The sequence below is a fragment of the Stegodyphus dumicola genome, chromosome 2, assembly GCF_044657685.1.
Source record: "Stegodyphus dumicola isolate Sdum_Otavi_A_Nest chromosome 2, ASM4465768v1".
Taxonomy (NCBI): Eukaryota; Metazoa; Arthropoda; class Arachnida; order Araneae; family Eresidae; genus Stegodyphus; species Stegodyphus dumicola.
The window spans coordinates 219,877,139-219,897,761 of record NC_140769.1 but is presented as its reverse complement, the minus strand read 5'-3'; the positions used below and the strand labels follow the sequence as shown (position 1 = coordinate 219,897,761).

The 20,623-nt window shown below is 30.9% G+C and overlaps 1 protein-coding gene across 6 annotated transcripts in view; it reads right to left on the bottom strand.

Annotated features, from left to right (window-relative positions):
- LOC118195526 (acetyl-CoA acetyltransferase, mitochondrial-like) overlaps positions 1-20,623 on the bottom strand; it is a 137,429-nt gene that overhangs the window by 45,915 nt on the left and 70,891 nt on the right. For 3 of the 6 annotated variants that reach the window (XM_085811786.1, XM_085811787.1, XM_035366848.2), the window contains exons 3-4: positions 13,329-13,446; positions 6,625-6,720 (exon numbers count right to left, since the gene is read on the bottom strand). In XM_085811786.1, coding sequence (XP_085667912.1) covers positions 6,625-6,720; positions 13,329-13,446 — 214 coding nt within the window. Of the gene's footprint in view, positions 1-2,466; positions 2,489-6,624; positions 6,721-13,328; positions 13,447-20,623 lie in introns of those variants that run through there. The other 3 variants (XM_085811788.1, XM_035366849.2, XM_035366850.2) reach the window with 3 other exon arrangements.

Sequence of the window (20,623 nt, the reverse complement as noted above, 5' to 3'; positions counted from 1 at the left end):
ATCTCAGTTGATTTTTATTGCATGGGAGTCAAAGTTTATATTTTATAATGGGTACAAAATTTTTCTAAATTATATTAATCTTAATATTACCACTGCCAGTGGCGTAAATAAGGGTATGCAAGGAATGCTGTCGCATAGGAGCTCGAAGGCTTAGGGGGCCCTCAAATGTCCTGCTGAACTATATTTACATGTTTAAATTTAAAAGAGGAATTCTATTACATATATATAGAAGCTATAATTCATTTTCCCCTGATGAGTTCGAGTTTCAATAGAAGATTAATTATTATTTTTATATTTTTTTATCTTGTATTTTTTCCCTTTGGCTTTTCATTTTTATTTTTAGAAATAGTACTACTATGAATTCTTATTTTAATTTTGATATGTTTGGATTTTGTGTTATACCCCTTTTACACGATTGCTAATATTAATATAGTTGAGGAATAGCTTTGCTTTGACTCCAATTTTACTTTTAACTTTAGAATCTTTAAGTATATGTAGATAATAGAATTCATTTTCTTTTAAGTTTTTAAGGGTCCCCTACCTATATGGTGCAGTGACGCAATTCTCTATATGACGCAGATAATAGGCCCTTGGAAGCACATGAAACAGCTAAATTCAGTGTTTCCAAAAGTTAATATTCCATCATTCGACTATGAAATAGTAACTTCATGACCTACCCCAGTTTAGGGATAGCAGTCAGCAGAAGATCGGAAAAGTTTCTTTGTACTCCTTAGTCTCTAACCTGAAAATTATTAAAGGCGACCCCAATAAAGGAAAGGTTTCTCCTTTTGTAATACCAAATCAGAAAGGGGTGGAAGTGGAAATTAATTGTAACTATTTATTATAAAGTACTTATTTTATATATTAATTTGTTTCTGTATAATTCGCATTATGAACGAAGAATCAATAGACATATTTTCTAAGTATAAATCAGAGAAGTTATAAGGTATTTCCCCCACTTTCCTAGAGTGCCTTCGTGGTGTAGTGGTTCTGCACGCTGGGCCGGTATCCAGAGGTCCGTGGTTCGATTCCTGGCGAAGGTGGTTGCTAATTCTCCATTTTGCCTGCTTCCAAAAAATCCTAAAGTCTCTACAGTAGCGCTTGAACTAAAAGGGTGTTGGATAAGGTTTCTCCACACCCAAGATTTAGCAATTGGGTCCTTTGAAAACCCCAGTCGCCCTTTAAAAAGGGAGTATATAAGGTATTTCTCCCACTTTCCTAGCATTCCTTCGTGGTGTAGTGGTTCTGCATGCTGGACCGGTATCCAGAGGTCCGTGGTTCAATTCCCAGCAAAGGCAGTTGCTAATTTTTCATTTTGCCTGCTTTCAAAAAATCCTAATGTCTCTATAAAGTAACTAGGCAGGATTTTGGTACTTAATTTGGAATGAACTTTGCAAGTTAAGAGGAATCATTGTATATTATTTGCAGTTCGCAATTTTGATAATATGTCATTCGGTAGCGCTTAATTTTGTTCACATATCACACACTCTTACTATCATTTCCATTAAACCGAAGTCCAAAAATCAGTTCTAATATTCAAATTGAAATTGAATAAATTTATATATGTGAATGATTCTTACAATATAATATATAACATGTATTCATTGGTTCGTTATAAACGGCATATCACTTTTCAAATAATTGCCACCAAATAATTTCACCCTGTATTATTTTTAAAGAAATTAAATAAGGAAAAATCTGCATGTTTGAATGCATAGTTCTCACAATGTAAAAAATAACGGTATTTGCAACCTGTGCAGTCGCACCAGGAGGCAGGGTTAAGGGACAGAAAAATGTTGGATTTAGAAGTATGATTGACATTAAAAAATGGCAAAGTTAAAGGCGGATCGATTTTTTTCTCTGTTTTTTATTCTAATAAGCTGAAGGGGGGGGGGGAATAATTCGTAAGTATCAATTGCTAACTTCAGAATATATGCTTTTCTTTCTTAAGGACACAAAATCATTGATGTAAGTTGAGCAGTTGTGCTATGAAAGGACTTTTCCCCACCCACATATTGAAATGCCGTTCTAGTGCAGGAAATGCAAAGAATTTATGACGCCACATTTGGAAAGGAGAGATTTCCTGTTTGGCTTAAGGACCTTTGAATGAATTAAAGGGACGAATTTTAAGGGGGAAGTTTTATGACAGGCTAAGAACACAAAGTTTCATTCAGATGCTCAAACATTAAGCGGCCAAACATTACAATTAATTTCTGGGGTAAATTGCTTTTTTTCATTAGATTTATTGAAATTTATTACTTTTTCTTCACTCATGGGAGAAGGAAATGGAATGGATGAATATTTTTACTTGAAATAATGAGTAAATCAATATTTATCCAATTTTTCATATCAAAATTTTCAAAATATTCTTACATTGCAGATAAAATGCAGGCTAGGAATTCTTTAAAATCCCTAATCGAGAAGGAAATCTGAAGGCAAAGAACTCGTAAACTATATCTTACTTACTAAGCATATTTTAATTCTTGAGGATTTACTTGATTTTCTTTAGAAAAGAGAAAAGCTGTGGTGTTTCTTAACCTGTAAATCTACCAAAAATTCCACTTATCTGTAAAAGATAATTCTGAAGACATTAAATTTGTTTTGAAAGTATTACATTAATTTCCCTTCGTTTGAAAAAATACAATAAATTGCAATTCATTTCAACAACGTGAAAACTTTAAGCATATAATTCAGTAATGCACAATAATTTGTATGTTATTTAAATGGAATTGAATTGAATTATTATATAATAATAACGCACTTGAGGACTATTTGCCTAAAGGGAAGAATGCCTTCGTGAAGTACTTTCTAATCGTTATTTGAAATGAAATTTTACAATTTACTTTACTTTTGCGTTTAATTTACTTTCCACAGCATTCAATACGTGAAATCATCAATAATAATATAATAATTATAAAAATGGCATTACACAACTAAAAGTAGATACTACTTCATAAATTTTGATAAATTAATTACTGAAAATACTAAACATATCAATGGCAGCATTGCCCTAATAGTTTTAAGTTGCATTTTAACATTTGAAAAAACACGGATTACATTGCTATTTTCACTACAGAAACGAATGGGATATTTCAGAAAATAAGTCTGCTCCACTACTGCAATATTTCAATAATTTTCGCGAATTAAAAAAATTAATTAATACATTTTAATAGTAAATGATGCAATTTTCACTCATAAAATCCCTTTGTACATTATTATCTTTCATTTTGGCACCACTGCATAACTTTTCTATAATTTCTGACACATAAATAGCTTTCCAAGATGCAAATAAAACAGATAACAGTAATCCTAAATATTAATGCTCCTAAAATATATCCACTTTTCCTAACTGATTTTTGCTTTTTGATCCACCTGGGGTACAACAAACCTATTTTCATTAAATGAAGTTTTGCGCATTTCTCTACGAAGTATGCAAAACTTGTTTCATATAACTTTATTTTTACTAATTATGAAGAAATGTTATGTTAAATGTTATGTTTATGTACACATAAATACTTGTTTCTTAAACAAGTATTTATGTGTACTACTTTAGAATCCATGCGAAAGAGTGAGTACTCATCTTCAAATATACGTTAGTGTCAATAAGCTTAACTACACATTATTAAACATTTCTGTGAACTTGAATCTTGGAAGCGAATTGTCATATTCTGCTACAGCAGGTATTTAAATTTAGATAAATCCTCATATCATAAGTATTTTGTGTTTAATTTTAAAATTTCCATTTCGTATTACACAGTCATTTTCAAAGCTCTTTGGATACAGATCAATAAAATTTGTTTCTACCTGTTTATTATTTCATCCTAAACTTGTGGAAGAATTTCCTAAAATTATTTGAATATCCATAATTTTTAGTGTTAAATATTTAATAATTATACATTAACTGAAATATATTTATAGTACAGAGGAAATGTAGAAAGATATTGCAGGTCATGCATTATGTATCATTGGAATATGACAATAATAATAGTACAATTTGACTGAAAAAAGAAAACAGATGTTTCAGCATTTTAAAAGGAAGTCAACATCTTTACAGCAAAATCTTAGATGAAAGTTTTCCTGTGACACAACTTGGGAAGACACTGGAAATTTATAATTGAGGCGAGGTCCCTTTCTTTGCTAAACAGTTGCGTTGACGTGTGAAACGCTACCCCTGAAGTATACTTATAATTGGCTGATGACTCAGAACAGTAAACTGAACTTAAACTTGCTCTTATTCTAATGCCATTTCTCTAGTCTATGGTGAGAATGAACAGAAATTTTTCTTTAAAATTAAATTCTAACGTGATCTCAAATATAAGTCTTCATTATAAAGGTAAGTTATTGATTTGCAATACTACATAAGCTAAATTCTTATGATTTAAAACTTGCTAAAAATTCAATTCACCCAAACTTTTAATCATTTATCTGAAAATCCAAACTTATCACCATTAACAATGCAAATGTGTACTAATATTAATAATGTATTGTTATATTAACATGAAATATTTTGATGATAAACACGGAATATAGATATAATATATGTTTCCATACATTAAGAAGCATAATAACAGGCCAAAAGTTAAAAACAAAATTTTTTAAACACGTCCTGCGCTATAGCTGTAGTATCGATCAATCAATCAATCAACTCGACAATCGAAAATCAATCGACTTGAATGGAACTCATCAACATCTAAGAAGCGTTTCTATTAATATGCAAGATATGTGAAACAAGTCTGAAGACATTATGAAAGAAGCTGAGTTTATTGAAAATAAATGGGGCATAGAAACTAAATTTGAAAAAATAAAGACAAAAAAAAAAAAAAAAAAAAAAAAAAAATTGATGAGTTATGTGAGGATAACAGGCTTGAAAATTTTGAAATGTCTTTTAAAGTAACAGTTTTTTGTTCTGATCTCAACATTTTAAATACTCAGTTAAAGTACAGAATAACAGAAATATCAAAAATCACAATGATGTTTTCCCTTTTGGAATGTCATCATTAACAAATACGGAAATTATTAATAATGTTTCAAAAATACAGAAAACATATAAAGAAGACTTTGCTAATGCGCATGAAGTACAACTTATATTATTTATAAATACTTTCAGAACCGAAATATAAAATTTGAAATCCGTTAAGGATTCTAAATTAGCAATTACCACTGCTAAATTAGCAATGGTAAAATACTATGACATGACAAGCAGTTATTCGGGAGTGTACAATTCACTTATATTGTATTTATATATAATACCTGTAACCACAGCCATGAGTGAGAGATCATTTTCAATAATAAATATTTAAGAAACACTATGATACAAGATCGACTGTTAAACCTATCACTATTGAGCGCTGAAGCTGAGATGGCTGAGAAAATGGATGTCCAGGTATTGATGAATAATTTTTCAGAAATGAAGGTTAGGACACGCAAATTTTAATAAAGAAGGATTTTTGTCTTTATGATGAATTTTGGCCACCAGTGTTATAATTACACTTATTAGGAATAAAGGAAGAGAAGAACAGCAGGCTGAAGGAAAATTAAAAGGAAATGGAAAAAAACTTTAGTATTCATATTCTTTATAAAAGTCATGTATTCAAGTAGTTTAGTGTGCCAAAAGGATTTTTATGACAGAAAAAACTTTACGTATTTTCTACAAAAATTGTACATTCAAATAGTTTTTGTTATGAAGTTTATGATAAACATGTTTTATATTTAACAAATGTATCATTAACATTATAAAAGTTCTTATTTATTACTTGTATATTATTGCATAAATCATGTTCGTAAGCTGAGTAAAACAGAGTACTATATATTAACGTAATATCTTTTCTGTATGTTTATCAATTATCTTGTCTGTCAGTTTATAATATAACCAATTATTTATAAGTTTGCTAAATTAAGCAAAAAAAAAAAAAAAAAAAAAACTTAGACAGGCACAGATTTTATATAAAAATTTAAAACATTAGTATGTAAAACTTCTTGGATTTTATATAAAAATCTCCACAAATGAATAAGTCTATATTAAAAAAAAAAGGAACATGTCGCCGTATAGCATTAAGCAAAGACTTTCTTCCTTTTCTTAATGCTATACGACGACATGTTCCTTTTTTTTTTTATATAGACTTATTCATTTATTATCAGTATGTATCTCAGTGAAAGGAGAGAAAAATCTGTCTCTTGCACTCACACAAAAAGTCTTAAATAACTAAATTAAAATCATATGATGTCAAAAACCCAGACTAGGGCAAATTTGCATTTCACCAGTTAGTCAAGGGAAAATATTTTCCTTTTTATTCTTTCTTCATGTTACGTACCTTTCAACTAGTTCCCTAAGAACGTGCTTTTCTTTTTTAACAATTAATCCAGATGTGATAAAAATCATCATGAAAACATTGGCTCCTGGAATCCTCGATTTTTTTTAAACTTTTAACTTTTTTTATTATTATTTTATTTTTAAGCACATTAACTTTATTGGCATATGGGCCCAGGAAATGTTTTTGCATCGGGGCCCAAGAGTTCTAGTTACACCACTGACCACTGCTTGCTAAAATATGATTTTTTTTTTTTAATATTTGCACATAAGCCTAACAGAAGATATATATTATTAAATAGATTGCAGATATTTACCGGCACCAATACTTGCTTGTCTTGCTGGAGCTTGTCCAATATTAGCTTGTAAAACACAACCCATAAAAACTTCTTGAACAGCATCTTTTTGTATTCCTAATTTAAAAAATTACATATCTTTTAGGACCATTTGTGGCACTTGGGATATCTGGAACCAGAAACTGCAGTAGGCACCAATAATAATTTGGTAATAAATACCTGCTTCACAGTGTTATAACACAGGACAATTAAATCATTTCCTTCAAAATCCCTACAGCAAAATCAATAAGTTACACGATTATGAATCCAAAGATGATTGAATTCATAATCCAGAGCAGTGGATAATTATTATTCTGTTTGAAGAAATCTTATTTTCTACTTGAAAGATATATTTCAGACCACAGCTAGGTAGCATCCTTCACCAACAGCAAGCAATATCCAGCATCAGTGGCCAGACCACTAACACAGCTACTGTAGAAAATAATACAGAGATTGCCGGCAGAGTTATTTTGGTGCCTACCATAGTTCCAATTACGGATAACCAACAAGTACTTCATTTGCCATTTGATAAAACAATTTTTAAAGTATATACAGGATGTGCGAGGTATTTGAGAACACAGCATTAGCAATCAACACAATTCATAAATGGACTTCTGGTACATAAAGACATAAGGTATAAATCATATGTGATTGAGGAGAGGGCAGTTCATTCACGAAAAGATCCATGAGAATTGTGCAATTCAGTCAAAGCATTTATTGAGCAAACTGAAGCTCCACATGCTCTGGTTTAGATAAGGAAAACTATGATCAAGATCAAAAGCTGAATACGTAAATGAATGGCTCTCATACTTGCCAACCTATGACGCTAAAAAATCAGGAGATTTTTCACAATGTTAAAAAGACATTTTAAATGATAAAAATATAGTTTTTAATAATGAATTAACTTTAAATAGTTATTAATTCTTAAATGCAAGCAATGCAAAAATGCCTTACACATGAAAAACATTTTTATTACTTGCGTCGTTTAAGGAAAAAAAAAAGCCACTTTAATCAGTTTTTGTACAAATGTTATGAACAATGGAAGATTTTGCTTTCATTAAGAAAGAAACTTCATAATTTTGTTCATAGCAATTGAAACGTAGGCCTGCTTTTGCTAATAAAAGTTTTTCTAATGTGTCATCACTAATATTAGATCTAAATTTAATCCTCGTTTTCCAACAACACTGAAAATCCCCTCACACTCTGCATTGCTATGGGAAACTGTCAAGATGGCCAACATAATTCTAGACAGTTCACTATATTTTAAAATTCCATCAGCACCTTTCAATTTTCCAATTAAACTCCACTGGGCTGATTCAATCCTAGCTGATTTTATAAGTTCATCCAAAATCTCTAATTTTAAACTGCAAAATTGCGACTGCATTATATCAGTGGCAACATCAACATCATCATTTTTCATGATTAAATGAAGTAACACAGTAAATCTGTTCAAAAAGTACCTTATATCAGAAAAAGATGAATCTGCAGAAACATCAGCAACTTTAGCATGCAAAATCACTTCCTTGTTGACTGGAAATTTATGTAGTAAGCAATCACATACTCGAGAGAAGTAACTTCTAACATGAAGATAAAACTTATTTTTGTCTTTTTCTGAAAGTTCTTCCACTACTTTTGTAGTTCTGGCTCCTATTACCAAATCTTCATATTTCTTCTGATTTTCTATTTCACCATAAACCACATCATGTATAGAATTACAAGACAAAACACAGATTGGTTTTACAAATTTTGATAAAATGTCTTTAAACAGATCATAAATCATTGATTGCAAAACATGAATTAATGGAATTCTGCTTTGTAGATCTGTGTTAAGAGCATTGAATGATGGCAAAATGAATTGTAAGAAAAAAAAAAAGCAAAAAGCTTTGTTAAGGTCCGAAGAAAGAAACATAAATATTTGTTCATCACAAGAGAAACTTACAGTAATCGAAAAATGTTTCGTGTGTTGAGCAATTTTTTATTTTGAGAGAAATTTGTATCAGCTTTATGCTTATATTTTGCAGTATTATTTTGAGAACTACCAGTTGAATTGCTGAATGGTACAGAAATTACTTTATTTTTCTCAAACCTATTTTTACCAATGGAAGTAGTAACTACAACTCCATTTACTTTAGGTATTTTATAACTTTCAATAGAGTCCTTTATCTTAACTCTCGAAGCATTTACTTCTTCTTTAAAAAATGCAAGAAGTGGGTTCCATTGATCGAGGATTCTAGATAAGCATTTCTTTAAACACAGCCAGCGTGTACACATGTTTCAAAAATTTTCTCATTTCAGTATTATGCAGCTGTTGGAATTGTTTAAATTTTTCCTTCCTTTTAGAACTCCTTTCAAGATAATAATAAATATCAACAATGTGTTCATCCACATTTATTGGTAGAGAAGTTGCCCCTTTTTCAGCTGCTAAATTTAAAAGGTGACAGGTGCACTTCATAATCTGCAAATCTGAATTTTCCTTTCTTAAGAAGCCTGCAACACCAGTCTTCAAGCTTACCATTACTGTGCATTATCGACACCAAGTGCTAAGCAATTATCCAGAGGGACTGCAATTTCTTTTAAAGTTATAATAATTAGCTGTGCTATATTAAAGCGTAAAGTGGGGACAGAAAGAAAACTGCACTCAATTTCTGAAGACTCTGGATTAAAAAAATAAACAACAATTGGATACAGTTTTGAATCGGTATTATTGCTTCCATCCGTAGAGAGGCAGAACGGAGCTGTTTTAAATGCAATCAATAACTGAAGATTTATTTTTCAAACCCATTTCTTTAACAATTGCACCTGTTTTGGTCCTTGCACTTGTGTATTTCTTAGTGATTTCACTATCAGGAAACATTTTTCTAAATAAAGCTGCAGCGTGATAAGATGCATTCAGTGGCAGGTTGTGCTCCATTAAAAAGGCAGAGAACAGACATTCTGCATTAATAACTTTTTGGTCCTTTGTTTGCGAAGAAAAATTTAATTTTTCGTTTTTTTCAAAACAACTCATGTTGTCCTTGTGTTTTTGTGTACACACATGTTTGAGAACATCCGCCCTTCCACCATGCGAAATCGAAAAATCGCAATGACAGACAATACACATCGCAAATTTATTACATTTCCTTGAGGAATAATGGAAGGAAAGTCAACTGTGTATGATTTTTGAAATGTACACGAGTATTTCACCCTTTCTCGCAGACATAACAAAAGATGATAATTTCTATAACTATTTCCCAAATGCACATGTGCTTACACAACTCGAACAAGATGAACGAAATAAATAAAGAACATCCAAATAACAGCCTAAAGCTTGCTTTGTGCACATTGCTAATATACGCCAGATGACACACAATGGAGCTCGATGCCCATTAGAGAACTGAAGAATGACATTTTTGGATATGTATGCTCTCACTCATAAAATAGAAATTCCCATGTGATTCGCAAGGTTTTGTTTTAGATATAATCTAAATTCAATTGCTTTCAGACGTCCAAAAACTTTTTTTTTTTTTTTTTGTTCATATCAGGAAGTATTAAGCTAAGTTCCATAAAAATCATGAGAAATTTTAAGAATAAGGAAAAGTTGGAAGAAATATATTGTAAATCGGGAGAGTTAGCAACTCAGGGCTCTGCATAACATCAGCTGAGGTCCTCACAGTTATGTACAGTAACTTCTTATCATTTGTGATAGTCTTGGGGGGCATGAACCACAAGGGAGATGTCATGCCACCTCACTTCTTCACACAGGGGCTTCAAAAGTCAATATGGCTGCCTACATCAACATACTGGAATGGCTATCAATCCCTGGATAAAGGGGATGAACCAGAGAAGATTACACATGTTCCATCAGGACTCCACTTCTTTTGACTCAGCATATGCGACAAAAAAGTGGCTGTTCAAGAATTTTCACAATCATCTGACCTCCTAGTTCTCCAGATCTGATCCTCTGGATTACTACAGTTGGAATGTTGTTGACAGGGAAACTAATAAGCAGTCTCCAGTTGTTGACAGCTACCATTGTGGATATCACACCAACATGAATAAAGATCACCCAATCCTGGCATGCAAGCATTTTCCAAATTTGCATCGAAACCATCACTAAAGCTTTAAGCCAATTTCATTTAATAAGATTTTACTACACAAATGTAAAAAGAAGTGTATCAAATTCTGTGGCAATACTATTCATTTTTCTCCTAAGAGTATTTGTTTACTTTAAATATTTTGTTACTGAATTGTTTACTGTTGTTTACTGAAATATTTTGTTCTTAAATTCTTCATGCACCCTGTATATAGTTTTAGCACATTATACTTAAATACTCCTAATTTACAAAAGGATAAAAAAAAAATTTTTTTTCAGGTTTTTAGACCGAGATAATGTTTACAAGCTACTTATATTATTAGATGGGGGCAATGTTGACAATCTGAGATGTAAAGTTTACAAGCTTTCTTCAAACGAAATTCTGAAGCAAGTTTGGTTACTTTTGAATTAGTCAGCAAGTTTTTTAAATCAGCAGAGGAAATCAATGTTATACAATTTATTAAAGATAGTAGTTTTAAAATGTTTACATAGTTATTTAAAACATTCTGAAATCTTACTTGAACCTCCCCCCCCCCCCAAAAAAAAAGAGAGAGAGAAGAGGAAAAGAAATTCATATATATATATATATATATATATATATATAAAGAGAAGAAAGAGAAAATACAAATTCATTTCCGGCTAACTCTACCATAATGATCATTAGAGAGTAAATTTATGCAATTATCACAGTTTTAATTATTATAGGTAAAAATCAAGTTTTATAAGCTAGAAGTATTTATACACAGTTTTTTTTTTAGACCATTATAAGCAGAATGTAGATGACAGTGAAAAACATTTCATTGAAGTAATTAGATGGATATGATAAATCGGTACTATTCCGTTTTGAGTACCATAAAAAATTGCAGCGAAAATATATGGGCAAAAGCGCCAAATCTAGCAAATGCACCTATTTAACAGGGCGTCAAATCTAGCATATGCACTGATATCTGATTGCATAAGTTTATAAAATTCTATATTTCTTAAGACGCCATTGAAATACTAGTTTAATTTTTAAATCCTTTTTTAAAATCCTATGGATTTAACAATTTGGGAATTGCCCATGACGAAAAGTCGGCAATAGAATTTTGGGTAAAGTGCAGAATCACCCACTGCTTGACGCCTTTTTAAGAATTGCACATACTCCGTATCCATGTGCACATCGACCTATTTTCACTTAAAAAAAAAATCCCAGAATTGCACAAAAATGGCACTGCGCACACCCTTGGCTTTATCTATGTACAGATCGACCTATTTTCACTTAAAAAGTAAAAGAAAATTAACAAAAATCCAATTGCTTTCACCCTTGTAAAAAGCGGAAACAAATACGTGGGCGATTCTACACTTTACTGAGAATTTTTTCAAAGAAAAGGCATCATTCATTATAGAAAATTACACTTGAACAACCAACGAGATGAAATTATGCTTTAGCGATAAGTTAGTAGCGAAATAGCGATGCAGGCATCCATTCAGTTATGTTTAGCAATTTTTATATAAATTATAATATTGATCTGAAATAGTTATTTACTCGTATGCTTTCATTCAGTCATGTTTAGCTTTTTTATATAAATTATAATAATAAAAAAGTATTATATGAAATTAATCTTTCATCTAAATTAAAACATCAATCTTTTAGGTAGTTATTTACTATTATACTTCCTTTCTTGCGTTAGGGTTGCCGCAATTATTTTTGGCAGCACTGGCATCAACAATAGTTTGGCGATTTTTTACGGCCCTCAGAACCAAATAGCACCAATAAATCCAATATATTTTCACAATCTTAGACAAAAAAACTTAGACCTTAAAAAACATATGTAGTATATATAATTTAAATCTAGGCTATTTAGTAATCCAAATTTTTTATGAAAATGCTATGTATTTTTCCTTGTATTTTAAGTTCTAAATAATTTAGTTCCAGTAAGAACATCTTTTATGTACAATATAATAATTCAAAAAAGAAACATACATACATGAATTCATAGACAGAAGAAATTTAATTCAAGCAATAGTTGAAAAGTATTACACATTGAATCAAGCATTGTTTCAACTTTAATACTAGGCCAAAGAATTTAATCAACAGCATAAACTGTTCGCAGCTAGATTAGTGTTGCCCAAAAAATTATAGTCATAAATATATTCCATATTTCTTTTCCTTTATACATTACTCTCTTTCTAGAATGAACTGTACATATACACTATTGTTAAAAACAAAGAAACAAGGACAGTAAAAGTTTTTTTTTTACATATATTTTGAAAATTTAGACTTGGATTGTCTGATATGCTAGCAAAGAAAATGTCCAAAGCAGTTAAAATATTCTAATAATGTCACAGCTTTTCTACTCATATTCTAAATTAAAAATCTAATAAGAAAATCTTAACATATAAAAATTTTGGTGTTTGTATTTTTGAATAACTTTTGCGAGAAATTGGTTTTATTCAAATTCTTATATCTAGGTCTTATTTTAGACATTTCAAGTACACATGATAAATAAAGTCTGTCATTTAATGAATGTTTAAATCATTATGCAAAATTCACTACATTTCATTTACTACTTATCACTGCATTATAAGTGATATAGTATGGTGTTTAAAGCAATCTAATATCATTATAAAATACCTGCATTTTCAATAGCTCCATTGATAGCTATGCTGCCGAGCTGAACAGCTGATAATGATGAAAGTGAACCGCGAAAGGATCCAATAGGAGTCCGTGCACTGGAAATAATCACAACATCCTGCTCAAAAGCAAAGTAAAAAAGAATAAATGAATAATAAATAAATAAATGTCATAATAAATAAGTTAAACATTTTAATCAGCCACAGGAGAAAAAGTTATGTTAGCAGACAGTGACATAAATTGGAATATGCAAAGTGGACACATAGGTCCAAAGCCTTAGGGGGCCTTGCACATCCTCATGATCTGATGTCTAAAATTTAATTTAGAAGACAAATAGAAACTAACTTGGGACACATATACACTGTTGCAGATGAAAATAGAGAAAAATATCAAATGAAACCAAATCAGAATACAAAATGAAAAAAGCTACATATTTTATCCGAGATGAGCATTTTCTAGTCATTAATGATGACGATCATTAGTGATATGTATGAATTACAAACTAGCTTTAAGTTCTTTCATAATGGCTGAGTTCCAAATTTCTTGAGGCAAGAGTACGAGAAAGCCCTTCACATTACTGTTACACATCAGATTTTTTTATTAACATTTAGCAAGTAGCTTAAGATAATTACTGTCTCTGCACACTGTTGACTACATATCCATTCTTGCTTTCAAAGCTTGGTTAGGTAATAATTTACTTACTTACAAAGTTCTCATGGAAGTGTTTTAACATTGAATAAAATTTAAAAAAAAAAAAAAAAAAAAAAAATTAAAACCCATTTCCTTCTTTCCATTCTATTTAAATTCCTATTTCTCGTTTCACAGTTTTCTACATTAAGAAATTTCTTCTTCAATTGCCAGCTGAGCTGACTAATTTTTAACTTTTCTGGCACGCATTAATTTCAATACTTGATTCTTTTTGGATAAAATTTTAATAAAAGTTCTTTGCCTAATACGAAATGTATTTTTCCTACTTATAATGAAGTCTTATTCAATATGATAAGACAAATAAGAATTGATATAAGTATATTTTTAACAATGTTTCATTCTAACCAATTGACAATGGTCAGAACATTGCTTCAAGTTCTACAGAAAAGGTAATGAGCATTTTCTGTTACAAACACATTTAATATAGTCTCATCAGCTGTAAGCTTTTTTTTTTTAATCAGTTACCATAATGAAAGGACTGCTCCAGTCAGTAGTCACCTAATAGTACTAATATTTTCAACAAGCCCATCTTAGAATCAGAATATACAGATATTCATCTTGGAAATCGGTGAAAAATTAAAGGCAAAGGACGGCAATAAATTATTTTACATAAATACTGCACACTTTCCTAAAAAATGAAAAGACACCCAAAATATATTTTTCTTAAAAATCAAGCAATACTCTAATAGTAACAGAAGTTTTCCCTACTTGGCATAGCCTAGGAGAATTTTATCTTTTGTAGAGGCATCATAAATCTCGAAAATCTATCTATCTAGAAGAAGCTTTACATAAATAATGAAGTGTTTTAAGAAGCTTCCCAGGAATATTATATCTTAGGTTTTTTTTATATGTATTTGGAGATAATTTTATGCATATAAATGTTTAATCACAGTTTTAACATGATGGCTATGAGCATGATTCTATTTGTAATACTTAAAAGTCATTGTTACAATTTTCATTTCAGAGTTAATTTCTTGAAAATAAATATGTTTAAAAGAATTACATTACAAATACATATTAATACAAATACAAAAGTAATGTATATATTACATTACAAATACATATTAAATACAAATTAAATTTGTGGTAAAAAATGCTTTGAAATAAACTATACAAATTGAAACCAATTCTATGATTTATTTACAAAAATTCAAAATTTCTTTTCCCGCAATTAAACACATGGCTTAGTAATTAGCTTCATTTGCATGCCAAATGTTAAACCATAATAGTACAGAACATATACACCTTAATTCATTACAAATTCATTATTTTAAAAATGTTAAAATTTTAGTTAGAATAAATTTCATGAAATTTAGAGGATTTCATATAAAATCTGACTATGTTAAATTTTCAGTTGATATCAAAGTTTGGTAATTTTTAAATTAATGAAAAATTGTAATAGCAAATATTTTAAGGCGGAAATAAAAATTTCATAGAAAAAAAACTCTTTTTAAAAAAATTAAATAAATTATAACCATAAAATTTCTCTTAAAATTAGTTAGAGACTTAAAAGACAATTACATAAAATTACTGAAAGAACCAAGATTCATTCCAAAAAATAGTCTTTTTAAGAATCTTAGCAAAACTTTTAATGCATCCATAGCCTTTTACAAAAACACATTAAAGGGGATTAGTTTATGTATTTCACAATATAACCCAAATCCTTACCTATATGCAACTTTATTATATGATTGGTTAAATGAAATGACAAAGTATAAAAAAAGGTTTTGTGGCAATAATATATAATTAACATGATTAACAGCATTGATTTTCCAAGTGGGGGAGCATGCATCACAAAGAAAGCACAACAACATCTAAATAGGGATGCTGGCCCAGCAAGCAGTATTTGACCATTTGTGCCCACCGCACCACTGCATCCCCCTGCCATACAGCACTTGCATCTTAGTTTTGAGCCAAAAATTGTGTAAGTTAAGAATGAAAGCTTTGTCAAATCAGGAGTGGCTGCATCAGATCACATAGAGAAAACTATACTCCAAGTTTACTTTACAGGGGCTATCCATCCAGCCTTAATATGTTTTTGTGCATGCAAGCCGGCAAATAGCTATCGAACCAGATCCACCCTTAAAACCAGGTCACATTTGTTAAGAGTTTAAAGTTTTGTGATACTCAAAATCGCATTTGCCCCTCGCTCCCTATTTTAACTTTGCTAATATTTCTTTATGCTTGATCAGACAGCCTGGCTCAGTAAAAGTAGGCGGCCAGTGCAACTCTGATTAAAAATCTAGTTATAACCACGTGCAGTGCTGATAAGCACCACGTGTTCCTGTGATTCCTATTTTCTTCTTTCTATGTATTTCTTTCTCCTGATGAGGAGGGACCTTTAGCTGCCCTCGAAATCGATTGAGTGTTTCATTATACCTACGCTAAATATAAGGTTGTTTTTTACGATTTTGATTGTCACATTAGCGTGTTTCTCTTCTAGTCTAGTTTTGTGATACTGTTCTGTTCGAGCTCTGGATAGACAAGTTACATGTATTTTTAATGTCAACTGGTTTAGTAATTTTTTATCCTTGTCATGAGTTTGGCAAAAAAACGCAAATAGAATGATAATATTAAATATGGTTTTGTTACTATGCAAAAAAAATGCTGTTGATCAGCCGCAATGTGTTATTGTTATGAAGCATTAAGCAATGATGCAATGAGACCTTCTAATCTGGTGTGACATGTGTTGACAAACATAGTGTGTTAAACGACAAACTGAAGGAGTTTTCTGCTGCAAATTGTGCATAATTGAAACATCTGAAATTGGATAATACTGGATCCTTTGCTCAGTTATCTGAAAAAGTGCTGAAAGATTCATACCAGTTATTCCTACTCATTGCAAAGGTCAAGTAAAGTTATATTTATTATTGGAGAAACATTTGTCAAAACTTGCCTGTTGAAAGCAGCTGATATTGTTCTTGGACTAGAAAATAAACAAAAGCTTTCACATTTTTCACTTTCTGATAGCACTCTGAAACATCATATTGATGATATTTCCGAAGACATTAAAAATTAGTTAGTGGAGACAATGAAATAATTTAATTTTTTCACAATATAGTTGGACACAAGTACAGATGTTGCAAAATGTTGTCAACTGTTAGTTTTCATTTTGTTCACACAAAATGAAACAATTAAAGATGAGATGCAGTGAACAACTGCTTCAAAAGCAATTCATACAGCTTCACAGCAATCTCTGAATATCTATAATAATTCAGAGATTGATTCAGAGATTGATTTACAGATAATTAATTGTTAGTATCTCAAATCCTAGTCTGAATATTGACAAACTCAAAAAAATTTCCCAACACAGGAATTTTCAAGCAATTTGAGGCAAGAATAGCGAGATGTGATGTTGGTGTAGGAGCAGCATCCTACATGATAGAGAATCCATTCCCTGAAATTATTGGGAAAGGATGTGTTCAACCTCTATTCCCATTCTGTTAACTAATTTTTCACAGGTGTTTTACTTTGCAAGCAGTAGGGAAAAAGAAAAGAAAAGAAAAGAAAAAAAAAAAAAAAAAACTGAAAAAGTTTTTTTACAAGTAAGCAATTCTAAATGTAAATCATTCAGGGTTCAAAAGTGTTTTCTAAATCAGTATGTGCACAAGTCATTAAGGAATACTTCTAACTTCTCATATTACAAATATGGATCTTTTCTTATTTAATTCAAAGTAAATTGAAAATCTTATTAATTGGAAATGTGCTATATAGAAATGATGTAAAAAGTTACATCTAGTTACTTCTACAATCTAGGCCCTTCTACTGACACTACAGATGCTTTTTTCATAAACTTATTTACTTCCTTAAGAGAAAACTGTATGATTGGATGTATACATCTTGGATCAATAGATTAGGAAATAAGACTGCAGAAACTTTTCCAAACACCCTTCATCCCAGAGTAAAGAAATTAAAATAAATTTTTCACTTTTCCAAACCTTGTAATGAAACTCTCCAGTGATTGAAAACTGATGATTTATTCTGCTTTCAATATTATTAATTTCCAAAGGAAAAATTAATGGGAAAATTTTCATTTTTTAAGTGGCTTTATTTATGTTACATAAAAAAAGAACAGCATTAATATAGTCAAATGTTTCTGTGTCCCATAAGCAGCTACGAATTTTCAACAATTTCACTATTCGGGCATTGGTTGCCACACTACCTGAAGTTTGTAAACTAAGTGAATCAAACAAGAAAAGCATAAAATGTTTAATATACTGTACACTTAATTTTACACAAAGTTTAATAAACCAGGATTTTATAATGATGATCCAGCCATCAATTTTATTAGCCATGTTAGTAAGATATAATATTACTACTTTAAAAAAATTATAGAAGATGGGAAGAACTGAATGAAAAAAACTTCAGCATATGTACTTTAACATCAAACACATATTCAAACAATTTTGTTTCTGAATTAAATATACATCTTAAGTTTAGCCAACATATTATCTACATTACAAAAAAACTCATATTTAATTCTTTTGTAAATTTTTGAGTAATTCCTATTTATCAGCTTAGTAAATCATTATACATTATCAGCATAATTTATTTTTGTATGTTTACCTGTTCCCTTGTTGTCTGTCTGCCTACAACTTAAATATTTATTTATTCATGTAACGACATTAAAGGTGATAATGATTGATTTGTACAGATTTTATTCAAAAATCAATATATAGTTTTATTTGAAACTGCTGCCTGTATAAAGATCTTCCTCCAATTCTGTATTTTTTATGGCATGTTTCTTTCTACAAAGATTTATAAATTTGTCAACAATATATACCACAGTGAAAGAAAAATCTTCCAATAAATATTGATTTCTTAAAAGCAAAGCTTAATTCCAAAGCTCAGGCCAGGACTTAGAATACAAATTTTATCCTTCCCAAATTTGCCAACCTAAAAAGTAAGGTGGGGGGAAGTTACACTTCATAATTTTTGCAATAAACAAATTTTGTTATGTACGTTTCACCTTGCTGGCCTAAACAAGTACTGTTTAGTATTGCTTAATTATTAATCCAGTTCTGGCAAAAGTCAGCATTATTCAAAAATGTCTGTACTTGGAGATCTTTGATTCTCCCCTTTTTCTAATATTATAAATTATGAGGAATGAAGTTTTTTCAGATAAGTTGAAGAGTTATAATTACATCATTGTTAGCAGATATTCTAAATAAAACTCTATTGATTTCAAGGGTTACTTGCGAAGAAGAAAATGCAGTAAATTTTTAAAAAACGGTATCTTCCATAGCATATATTCTCACAACCACCTCACTGGGAAAAAATAAAAGAATGATGAGCTGCAAAACTTTTTAAAAGTATACATGTTATTATATATATATTTTAGATTTTATTTAAGTATTTATTTTGGGATTTAATGAATAAAAATATGTTTTTGTTTCTTTTGTTCTTGTGGAAACTTTATGGCGATCGCTTTAGGAACAGAGTGAAAACAATTGCTCAGTTAAGCAATTTTGCAGTAAAATACTGCATCCCAGCAAAACATATACTACTACAGTTTATTTCCTTATAGGCAAATCTCACATGTGCCTGTTTTGAAATTGAGCTTGGGGAAAAAATATCTCAATTCATTTATAAAACCACTGGAACTTGTAATAAAACAAAGAGAACATACAAAAAATGTTACTGCATATTAAAACTGAAGGATCACAATTCACATGGTTGCCACAGTCTGAAATTTTAACAGCTTCTACTAACACAGTTGCATTTAAGCATAAGTACCTCTTCCATACTTAAACAAATGTCCATGCATTAAGCTTTTATTGTCAATTTTTTTTAAACAATTGGCTCATTCTTAACAAACTGCATATACTTTTTAAAATTTCTCTTATTTCTGGTCTATTGTGTGAAACAATAAATTAACAATATTGTTACGAAATGTACAAGTGTAGTAAGATAGCGCCCATTTGGCGACAAAATTGGCAATACACCATGGATGGATGGAGAACCTTCTGGAATGAGTTCTTACCGATTTAGCCTAGAATGTTCTCGAACACAAGCCAAAAGCTATATAAACCCTGCGGGTCCGCAGTCAGTTAGTGTGTGTCTATCATAGTGTACCTTGTCGAGAGGGCGAGTGTGAGTGCCTCATCTAGAGTGCGAGATAGTTAATATCGAGTTGGTGTCTCATCTAGCAAGTCAATACCTGCGGAGTCAATCGAGTTGACAGCCGGCAAGCGAGTGTAGAGTGGTTGTCGAGTGCATCGAAAGACTCTCATAGTGCATCGCGGTTAGTGCATCATTGAGAGAGCGTGTTGAGCTCCGGGAACGACTGAACCGAAGAGTCAGGAGCTGTGCTCGCGTATCGGCGAGTGCATCGCGAATTGTAGCGTGGAGAGTCTCAAGAGTACGTGGAGTTTTGAGAACGACCAAGCACAGTCGGGAGCTGTACTCTAGTGCCATGAAGCTGTCTCCATTGTAATAGCCTATCAACGTGTTTATAGTAGTTCATCGATGACTGTAAAAACGTGTTTTGGAGCTGTCCTGACAATACTGGCCAATAAAGCGTGTTTCGATACTTCATCGTCAAGTGTCATCATTATTCACTCCAAATCCATACGGGCCCACATGCG